This window comes from Patella vulgata, chromosome 1, assembly GCF_932274485.2.
Source record: "Patella vulgata chromosome 1, xgPatVulg1.2, whole genome shotgun sequence".
NCBI lineage: Eukaryota > Metazoa > Mollusca > Gastropoda > Patellidae > Patella > Patella vulgata.
This window is the reverse complement of record NC_065879.2, coordinates 86,529,009-86,541,303: the sequence shown is the minus strand read 5'-3', so window position 1 is coordinate 86,541,303 and position 12,295 is coordinate 86,529,009. Positions and strand designations below refer to the sequence as shown.

At 36.7% G+C, this 12,295-nt stretch overlaps 1 protein-coding gene across 2 annotated transcripts in view; it reads right to left on the bottom strand.

Moving 5' to 3' along the window:
* The window catches only part of LOC126808858 (aquaporin AQPAe.a), an 87,516-nt gene that overhangs the window by 41,253 nt on the left and 33,968 nt on the right, over positions 1–12,295 (bottom strand). For both annotated transcript variants that reach the window (XM_050533905.2, XM_050533906.2), the window contains exon 3: positions 9,902–12,215. In XM_050533905.2, the coding sequence (XP_050389862.1) occupies positions 9,902–10,389 (488 nt within the window). In that variant the 5' untranslated portion in view covers positions 10,390–12,215. The remainder of the gene's footprint in view (positions 1–9,901; positions 12,216–12,295) is intronic.

The window sequence follows — 12,295 nt, the reverse complement described above, 5'->3', positions numbered from 1 at the left end:
CCACAGTGAAATGCAATATCCATGCATATTAATATGTTATTGATTGTGTATAGGAATATGCTGAACTCTAACATTATCATACAACATTCAATTCTAACTTTTGGTATTTTGTTTGAAATGTCTATGGGGAATTTCATGTAATGTTATTTTTCCATAGTTAAATTCGTAAATACAATGTTTCCGGGTTTGAGGACTGTAAATTAGGATACCATTAAAATGTGAGAGAGAAAGAGAGAGAGAGAGAGAGGTTTAACTTCCACTCGACACAGACTAGGTCATTTTGAGACTAACACATGCTTCAATTTTATTTCAATAAATCGCTTGCGCGTAAGTGTCCAACCACGAGGTTGGTCAGGCGACCCTACTCACGTACAACTGGAGAATCGAAACCACGTCAGTTGACTCAATGACAGACCTTTTGATACAATGCGCACCCCCCCCCCCCTTTAAAATGTGACAAATGTATAAAAGTGAAATGGAGTTTAATTTAACCCACTCTTGTTTGGCATCAACTGGGCAGACATATGTTTCATGCAGTGTGCTAGGAGGAAAATTTTGTCAAGGCAGCAGCCATTTTTGTCAAGTGTTAAAAAAATAAAAATAATTTGTTTTCATTGACATTGGGTTTCTAATTAGGACTCAGTAAGCCACCTATTGTTCGAAGATGTAGCTTTGATTAATGTAAGTCTCAATTATCCATTTTATTGTAAATAATAATAATTATAATGTCATTTATATAGTATAGTCCACACAGAGTATGCTCATAGCGCTTGTGATTCAGTTCTGTACAATAAAAGTTCAAAGCATCAATAAACATAGAGTCCAAATAGATATGTATTCAATAAGGTTTTGAATGCCGATAAGGATGAGCATTTTTTGAGGTGGATAGGAAGATTGTTCCAGTATATTGCAGCAGTGTATTTAAAAGATCGTGCACCAAAAGATTGTAAATTTTTAAATCTTGCAGGTATTTTAATCCATGTATATCACGGCAATCAGATAATCTAGAGAGTTGATAATAGACTTGTCATGTGAATAAATGTCTAATTTATATAAGATTTGAAGCCAGAAAATTGACCTGCAACAGAGAGCGAGAAATGGGGTTTAACATCCACTCGACACAAACCAGGTCATTTCGGAACTAACGTATGGTTCAATTTTATTTCAATAATTCATTTGCGCGTAGGAGTCTTTAGTAGTGGGAGGAAACCGGAGGACGCGGAGAAAACCCCCGAGGTTGTCACGTACAACCAGGGAATCGAAAACACGCCAATTGACTTAATGACAGACCTTTTGATACAGTGCACACATGCTAACCAGTCCGCCATCCAACCCCTACTGACCTGCAATAGGCAGATTTTGCTCTTAATTGGTGGACAGACCAGCAGAATGATTTGACCGAAACTATCGGCACCGAAATTCGCCTAGTGTGTCTAATGTCATTCGCCTGAATCAAACATGTTTGATATATTCGCTAGTGTGTCCGCTTCGCCAAACCATTCAACCGATTTTTAGAATTCATTAGATCACCACTGATAATGAAAAGTCACTTGATAGTTTGAAGACAAGGTCACAGCCATGTTTAATCATGTGACATGAATGGATACGCAATCGACTGGTGTGTCTACTCACTTGGCCGAATGAATTTGGCTGCAATTTGGTGCTGATTGATTCAGGCTGAACGACTCGGCTAGTTGTGTCCACCGCTGTACATAAAACATTTTTAAGAGCCCCTGTATAATAACACTATCATAGACATCCTCTTCAAAGAAATCATTTCTTCTAAAAATAATCACAGAACATATTTCATGATCTCTGCGTGTTGTATCATAAGGTCTGTCATAAGGTGTGGTTTCGAATGCCCAGTTGTACGTGGCAAGGAGTAGGGTCACCTGTCCAACCTCTTTGGTTTTCTACAGGTTCCTGGTTTCCTCCCACTGATAAAGACCCCTACGCGCAAGCGAATTATAGAAATAAAATTGAACCATGTGTTAGTCCCGAAATGACCTAGTTTGTGTCGAGTGGATGTTAAACCCCATTTCTCTCTCTCTCTATTTATTTTGTTATTAGCAGAAAAACACAACAGATTATTGAATTAAGTCTAATATAATCAGATATTGTGCTGTTAATGATTATTTAATGCCTTGGTATTAGATTGATTTTCATACTAACTCATTAAATACAAGTTTATTATGTAAATTCAGATTTATTTATCGACTTCTATTGTACTTTTGATTGCAATTAGAAATTTTCTTCTGTTGAAAGTTTTTTGATCAAAATTTGGAATCAATACAACAATATCACGAATAAAGTTCAAACTCATAATGATTCTACTGAAGGCTATCACCCAAGACTATGATTGCAGGTGCGTGAACAAAGGGGGGGGGGGGGACAAATGATTAGCATGCGCACGTTGTATTGTAACGTCTGTCATTAAGTCAACTGGCGTGGTTTCGAATCCCCGGTTGTATGCTGCAAGAAGTAGGATCTCCTGTCCAACCTCGTGTGTTATTCTTCTGGTCATCAGGTTTCCTTCTACTAATAAAGACCCCTACGCGCAAGCAAATTAGTGAAATAAAATTGAACCATATGTCAGTCCTGAAATGACGTGGTTTGTGTCGAGTGGACGTTAAACCCCATTTATCTCCCTCTCTCTCTTCAGGGCCTCTGGTTTCCTCCCACCCCTACACTCAAGCAAATTATTGAAATAAAATTGAACCACATGTTAGTCCCGAAATGACCTGGTGTGTGTCAAGTTGACTCTCTCTCTCTGCTGTAATATTACCACCTTATCCTGAGAATGATTTATTCTGAAAGGCCAGCTATTAGAGACAGATCATGTTGATAAATGATCCACATCTCCAAGGATAAATTCACATCTTTTATATATGTAAGAGTGTAAATTGATAATGTTGACTGTCTGTAGAAGATAAAGAACCACAGGAAACAAAGCACGCCAGGAGGCAGAAGTCTGAAATATTCAAATTCAGGATGGAATTTAAGCTTTTTTTTTCGGGAAGATAAGGGTAATCATAAAGTCTGAATACGGTTAAATTGATGGGAAATATCTGAACGCTGTATCACCTCTAAACACTATGATTGTAAAACCTTATAATTTTCTGTCTGATTTGATTTAAATGGCTGGTTCTTTTGATGAAGTTTTTTTATCTCATAGGTGGTTATTTTATGGTATTGGTTTCAATTATACAGACTCGAGTTATCCGATGATAGACAAGTATGCATGGGTGTGACAATTTGAAATTATAATGTACCGGTATGTTATCAATTGCTGAAGAAATTGGGAATAAAATACACTTGTAATTGTTTTTTAAACTTACTCGAAAAACCGAGGTCCTGCGTTCAGGAATCCCAAAAGCAGTCATGTATGCAAAATTTTCAAAAGGGCAAGGGAGGTATATCCAGTAGACACTTTTTTGTTAAATACTCTCAAAATAGCAAATGGTGCCCCTCCCCCCCCACACACACACACACTGCCCCAAATTACACCACTGCCCAAAAGTTATTATCATACCCCATTCGGAAAAAGCAAGGTCCATGCACACACAGGTCTGCACATAAAAGAGTCCTTGACAGTTGGAATTTTAAATAAAAGCAGGCCGTAGTGCCACTGTCCGGACAAAATTTCCCTTATAGCAGACTGTATGGTATATACACGTCTTCATTAGCCCAGTCGGAGCCGAACACTAGGATGTTAAGCCCCATTTCATTTCATTTCTTGGGCCTATATCACATTTTGCTAAGCTTAATTGAAATTCTGAAAACCAGTTGAAGAAATGAATAATGTAGAAATGAAATTTGTTCTAACAGCAATTTCCTCTAAAGGTTCAGCATTATTTGCTCTTTTACAATATCCAAACCATTGCACTTGTATCCATTGAATTGCTTGTAATAAACCAAGCTGCAGTGTATAAATCACAGATGAACTTTGAACTCAATTTAAAAGCTAAGGCCATTGATCACAATTGTTAATTATATGGCTGAAAGCACTCGGCAAACCTCTGTGGCGTTGTAAACTTGTGTTTATTTTTGTTGCTTGCAAGCAATCCAATATTTATTGTAATTTTATTTTGTTCATTCCGCTGCTATAGAATACAGGAACTGTCATTAACAATGTTCATTTTTTCATCTTAAATCATAAAAAAATAAGAGAATGAAAGAAATTCCCAATTCCACCAACTCAACTACAGTGTTCGTTCATTTTCCCATCTTAAATCATAAAAAATAGGAGAATGAAAGAAATCTCTGGTTGTTCCATCAATAAATTCTATGACTACATTAACATTACCATAAACTCAATTCAGTGAATCACGTTTATCTGAACGCAACAAAATTAACGAGATTGTTTGAATGAGGTAATAAAATATCCTATTAATGCGTTTTTTTCACATTTTTCAGATCATTGTGAATTTGAACATACCATTGGGTGCAATACTTCAAACATCATCTGATGGGTGGCATAAGGCTATTAATACGGTGCAGTAATCCTGCTAAAATAAAGAAACAAGCAATCGAAAATGAAATGAAATGGGGTTTAACCAATCTGAATACAATAAAGATCCTATTTCGTTTCGTCTTTTATAGTTCAAAATTTTGTTTTACTTGTCTTTACTACACTAGGATCTGGAAGAGTTATATAACTCACTTTGTGGTGGATGATGTGAGGGTTTAGCCAATGAAACGGTCTGTTACGACGAGTTTTTCACATTAAAGGTGCACAGAACTGTGGGTAAACAGAAACATGAAATGTCTGACGTCATAGGGTATAGGGTCAAAAGCCGCTCGTAATTCCTCTGACGAGACCTTCCACTACAAACAGTCATATCTTCATGTAGTGTAGGCCATCGAAAGTATAAAAAAAACAAAGCGAAATATACATCTGTATCTTAACGTAACTAATGACAACGGAATAGATTTGAATCAATGATATATTAAAGGACAATATTGATGTCAATCATTATTACATATGTGATAGAACTGGTTAAACACGTTCCAAATATAATTTTAACACAGAGATTAAAGGACAATATTGATGTCAATCATTATTACATATAAGATAGAACTGGTTCAAAAGGTTCCAAATATAATTTTAACACAGAGATTAAAGGACAATATTGATGTCAATCATTATTACATATGTGATAGAACTGGTTAAACACGTTCCAAATATAATTTTAACACAGAGATTAAAGGACAATATTGATGTCAATCATTATTACATATGTGATAGAACTGGTTCAAAAGGTTCCAAATATAATTTTAACACAGAGATTATAGGACAATATTGGTGTCAATCATTATCACATATGTGATAGAGCTGGTTAAACTTTTAACACAGAGATCATTTTTACGATAGATGCGTAATGAAGCTTTCAAGAAACCGAAGGGATGAAAGCAAAAGTAATGAGTGATAGCAGATTCACAGGCATATTTCTGCTCACTAGCAATTCCTTTGAAGACCAAAAGTTGTTATGTGATACTATGATAGGATATCTGACAATTCAAAAAAGTAATTGAATGTCACTTGATAAGAGAAAACGAAAATGGAAATAGTTCGTACATTCTCTCATTTTTATTCTTTCTACACTTTCTAATTCTGCCCAGAATTTTCGATTCCCCAGTTCAACCTAGTGCGTTTTCTCCGGTTTCCTCCACTGCTAAAGACTCCTACGTGCAATCAAATTATTTAAATAAAAATTGAACCATGTTAGTCCCGAAATGACCTAGTTTGTGTGGGGTGGATCTTAAACACTTTCTCTCTCTCTCTCTGGGTCCTCCAATCTCCTCCCACTGCTAAAGACCCCTATGTGCAAGCGAATTATTGAAATAAAATTGAACCATGTTAGTCCCAAAATGACCTAGTTTGTGTAGGGTGGACCTTAAACACTCTCTCTCGCTCTCTCCCTCTTTCTCTCTAGTTTGTGAGTGGATGTAAAACACACTCTCTCTCTCTCTCTCTCTCTCTCTCTCTCATTAAGAATAGAAGTCCATTGATTGAAACAGTTCTTTAATTACAACAACAAGAAACTACTGATGATAGCAGCTGTTCTCAAATCTTTCATCATCACTGACAATTTAATTGTTCCATACTTTTTATTTCTTTCCTAAAGCTTCCAATTGAATCATCAAGAGCAATGAGCTTTACGAATAATGAAATCATTAACAAAAAGATACCAGAACAGATGTTAAAGAGAGAGAGAAATGGGGTTTAACGTCTATTCAACACAAACTAAGTCATTTCGGGACTAACATATGGTTTAATTTTATCTCAATAATTCGCATGCGCGTAGGGGTCTTTAGCAGTGGGAGGAAACCGGAGGACCCAGAGAAAACCCACAAGGTTGGAGAGGTGACCCAACTCCTTGTCCGTACAACCGAGGAATCGAAACCACGCCAGTTGACTCAATGACAGATCTTATGATACAGCGTGCACATGCTAACCATTCGCCCCCCCCCCTCCCCATGTTAAAGGAGCTAAACCTCCAACTCAATATCTTTCACAATATTGAAAATAAAAAACATGAATTCGCTTTCAAAATTGGTCCATTATGCAACAATCCCTCACGCCATCCAGCACACCTGTTATGTAACAATGAAAAACTCTTCCAGATCCTTCAAAATTTTGAACTATCAAAAGCGAAATGAAATAGGATCTGTGTTTTAACCAGATTGAGGTAATGGCATGCATTAGCTGTATGGAGTATGCCCGTCTTCATTAACCCAGTCAGAGCAGAACAGTAGGACGTTAAACACCATTTAATTTCATTCAATTTTCCTACTTTTCTACGCCAATCGAGCTATGTTGGAAGTTTTCAATGGGCTGTGGCATTTCTTCATCGAATTTCAACTGTGAAGGACTCTTTTATGTTCACGCCAGTATGTACACAGGAGCTTGTTTTTGCTTTGTCCCAGAACAGTAGGATGTTATAAATACCATTTATTTTGCTGTGAATCTGTCAGTTTTTACATTTCTGAATGAATCTCTGATCACATGTACAATGTACATGTAAGTAGTTCACTGAATTCCACTGCTGATTTTGTGATTGGTACTCAAGATGACCCACTGAATAACTGAATATTTTATTCAATAATACTGAATGAACTTTTGATTATGTTTAAGTGCTTTGGTTGACATCAGTGCTATTTTTCAGATTGCTACTCAAGATTAACTATTGAAAAACTGTGTATTTATTTAATAATGATTTATTCAACTGAATGGAGTCTAATTACATGCAAGAAGTTTGCTGATTCGGAGGTTGGCACTGGAGATCACCAATTCAAAATATACCATGAATATTCTGATCATTTTTTTCTATGTATTTGTAAACAATTGATGGAAATGAAATGAAAAGGGGTTATAACTTCCTACTGTTCTGCTCCGAACTGGGCTAAAGAAGACAGGCATACAAAGTGTGCTATGAGGGAAATTATGCCCGGACAGCGGAACTACGGCCTACTCTTATATTGAATTCCAAAAAGTCAGGGGATCTTTTACGTGCACGCCAATGTGTACACAGGACCTAGGTTTTTTGACCCATCCGAATGACTAGACAGCTGTCCTTGTCAGGCCCTCCTTCCTGCATTACTGACAAGGGGGAACCACACCGGAAAATTTGCAGAGATTGAACACCTGACCTCCAGGCTAGCGAGCCAGCGTCTTACCCACTTAGCCACCGTGATTCCCTAAACAATTGAAGGACACAGTCATTAATGTATTGTACGAAATTATAATGATCTCTTGAATGCGTACATATGATATCAATAGAGAACAGGAGACTCATACATTGATGAAATCCTGTTTGCATTATTTGAGCATCTCAAAGGATAAAAATAAAAAAATAAAAAAATAATAATTGGACCTAACATTGGTGACAGAGACAGAAATGGGGTTTAACGTCCACTCGACACAAACTAGGTCATTTCGGGACTAACACATGGTTCAATTTTATTTCAATAATTCGTTTGCTTGTAGGGGCCTTTAGCAGTGGGAGGAAACCGGAGAATCCGGAGAAAACCCACAAGGTTGGACAGGTAACCCTACCCTTTGTCATGTACAACCATTGAATCGAAACAATGCCAGTTGACTCAATGACAGACCTTATGATACTGCGTGCACATGCTAACCAGTCGGCTATCCACCCCCTCTCCCCTCCTAACATTTGTATCTGGAAAACATATGCTATACAATTAAAGGGCAAAGTCATTAATCAACTTGGAGCATCCCTAAGGAAAAAAAACAGTTAAAGGAGCTAAATCGCTAACATTTGGGACCTAGAAATTCACAAAAGTGGGTCGCAACGCATATAATACTGTAATATGAATGTATATAAACTGATTTACATTTAATGGTTTCCGTTTTTACTCCAATTTCAAATCAGTTATGTCCCGCGAAATAAGTCAGCAATCTCAATCGAGTGCAAATTTCTAGCGTCTAGTTATTCTAGTCTACATAACTCCATTTGATTTGGTGCAATGTGTCTAGCCTCGTCCCTCGAGTCTCTCAATACAACTGGGGCTGAAGCGCATTATGGTACACGATTTTGAGTTACGGACTTACGTCCTTTAAACCTAACATCTGTATCTGGAAAACATGTGCTGTACAATTGAAGGACAAAGTCATTAATCAACTGTTGCAATTGACACACATGCTTGTTTATAATGATCTCGTCAATGTGTGACATCAATAACATGTTGACAAAACCCTTTTTGGCTCCTCTGAGCATCTCAAAGGAACAAAACATCAGAACATAACATCTGTATTTTGAAAATATACATCCTTCCTCTTCATAGATAGATAATGATGATTACGGTTAATAAGGTTGGAGACACATATGTGACGGAAATGAAATTGTTAGATTTTCTATAACAGTAGGAAATATATTAGCTGGTTACTGGTGGTGGCAGTAATTACCTGTCAATAGTATAACATCTCATCAGGAGCATGCTGTCTACAATATTGTACTGTTAACATATAAGGAGCACTTACTCAAACTTTAAAGTACCTGTAGTAATAATATATAAGGACCGATGTATGTCCTAAGTGCTAAGTCGTAAGTCCTTCTGACTCCACTATACATGTATAACAATGCAGCAGCAGCTATACTCCCACGACACTAAGCTATAGAATACATAATTCTTCTAACTTGTTAATTACCAAAAAAAGTATTCTCTTATCGTTATCAAGTACACCCAACCCCTTTTTTATGGTGGGGCAACCTACCATTCGCCCACATATTGCAACCCTTTTTTTTATGGTGTTGGCGCACCCAACCCCTTTTTTATGGTGCAACCCTTCTTTTTTATGGTGTAACACCCTATCTTGAAGCAATACTTGAGGAATGCTCACTAGTCTGCGGGTTCATTAGTCCACCGATATCTACATGTATTATTAGGGTTAGGGTTCGGATTAGTTTTTTTTGATACCCATATTTATAGTATTTCTTATAGTGGCGGACTAGTGAACCCGCGGACTAGTGAACCCCTCTTCAATGAAATGAAATGAAATGGGGTTTAACGTCCTACTGTTCTGCTCCTATACTGGGCTAATGAAGACGGGCATACGCCATACAGTGTGCTATGAGAGAAATTTTGCCCGGGCAGTGGCACTATCGCCTACTCTTATATCGAATTCCAACTGCCAAGGGATCTTTTACGTGCATTCCAATGTATACACGGGACCTCGGTTTTTCATATAATCATAAGGACTAGACAGCTGTAATTGTCAGGCCCTCCGTCCTGCATCACTGACAAGTGGGAAGAACGCCGGAAAATCTGGATGAACTTTCTCGGCCAATGCAGGGATCGAACACCCGACCTCCAGGCTAGCGAGCCAGCATCTTACCCACTTAGCCACCGTGATCCCCCCCCCCTCTTCAATACTTACCCATATAACAATGCAGCACCTGCTATACTCCCTCCACACTGAGCTATAGAATACATAATTCCTCTTAACGGAGTCACTTTACATGTTAACGCCATCACAAGACTCACCACTGGATTGAAGTGAGCGCCAGAAATGTGTCCAAAACACTGGACCAACGTAGCGAGCGTAAATCCAAAGCACAGAGCAACAAGTACGACTTGATTGCTAGGGTCAATGCTTCTACCACAAGTCAGGGTGGAACTACATCCCAAAAACACATAAAGCATTGTTCCAAGACATTCGGAAATCACGGCACGCCAGAACTCTATGGTGCGGATTTCCACCCGCATAACCATGTGAGCAACTTCGCACAAACCCAGTTTGCGATAGTTTCTAGGAGGAAGTTGACTATTATTTACTTGAGAATAATACGCCATCTTGGTTCGTAGTTCATATGTTGAGTTGTATTCGTTGTCATCGGCGTCCAGGGTAAGGGGAACCTGGGACATGAAGAGCAATTCTACACAATTGACCCTGTTTGTTATACACAACACTACACAAATATTAGAAAATTTGATTTTTTTTTCTCAGGAAATCGCAAACTGTCGTCGAAGATACTGCCAATATTATGGATATGCGACACAACACTCTGACATATCACACTGTCAATAATTTCTGAGGGTTTTTTTTCTCAGGAAACTGTCGTCTAAGCAAATGACAATGTTATGGATATTAGACACACAATTATCTTTAAAATAATTTCTGAGGATTTTTTTTCTCAGGAAATTGCAAACTGTCTAAGCAAATGACAATGTTATGGATATGCAACACTCTGACATATCAGACTGTCAGTTGTTGCTCCAATAATTTCCACTGTATTTAATATTTCTATGCTGACTGCAACGAATCATCCCTTTTCAATGTATTCCACGTTATTTCTTTTACTTAATACATGATTCTCAACTGCTTAATTTGAGTGAATGGCTAATTAATATTCTTCAAATACAGAACATTTCAGTCCTGTTTTTGATCAACAGCAGGGTTCAATTACTGAATCCATATTCCATTCTAACCGCAGTTAAACAGCTAACAATGAGCAGGTTGTATATAATTAAACTGCTTTTGTAATATTTGTTATAAAGGGATTTCGCACCTTCACCCCTTTTCTATAATTAAATATTTCCATACACCATATAACTTAAATCCATAATATTGTGGATGCGAGGTCACCATTAATTCACATTCTTTCTTGAATTAAAACATTCTGTATACCATTTAATCTTTAATATTATGTGTATGTCAGGCAATGCGTAATTCTGATATTCTGTGATCAATTTAAATTTTCCCAGCAGGATTCATATAATAAATGGTTTTTGTGATATTTATTATAAAGGAGAGATTTCAAACCTTCACATCTTCTTGGAATTAAATTCTTTCTGTACTGCGTAATTCTGATATTCTGTGATTAATTTAAATTTTCCCAGCAGAATTTATATAATAAAATTTTTTTGTTATATCTATTATCAAGGAGAGATTTCACATTTCACACCTTCACACCTTTCTGGGATTAAATTTCCAAAGACTATATGATGCTAATTATTGTGTATGTCCAGTAAAACGCAATTCAATAGTTTATGTGATTAATTTAAATATTCCTAACAGGATGCATATAATAATTTGTCTTTGTGATATCTATTATAAAGGGATTTCACACCTTCACACCTTTTCTAGAATTATATCTTTCCGTATATATCATATTATTTCAATCCTTAATATGATGTATGTCCAGTAACGTGTAATTCTGATAGAATGTGTTTACTTTAAATAATTCCAAACACTACATTTTTTTTGGAATTAATTCTTTCTCTACGCCATATAATCCTTAATATTGTGTGTATCCGGTAACACGTAAATCTGATAGTCTGTGAGATTAATTCAGATATTCTCAGACAGGGGTTAACATGCTACAAAAAGAACAAACTATCTTTTAGTAACAATTCAACTTCTTCCAACACAAAAATAACTCTGTGGAAACTGGATATTCAAACTTGATTCAAATGACAGAAGTTTAAAAGAGTAATATATTTTTAAACAACTCTGTCTTAAAGCAAGAATGTAGCGTTCCACATCTTTCCCACTGTCTCTATATTGATCCTGGAGTTCAAAGAATCTCTATTTGATTCTCACATCTTCCTTTTCACCACACAATTTACTGACAAAACAATACTGCTGACACTACTGAGACTCAAAACAACTCGATCAGCTCACAATCGTCTTAAAATCAGATGTCTTCGGATAAAACTCTTTGTTTTTCCATTCATTCCCACGGAAGTTCCTGTTAAAATAATAGAGAGAATATTAAGCCTCTGATAGAGAAAAAAAAAGGTTTCACAAAATACTTTAAGATGCTTTATG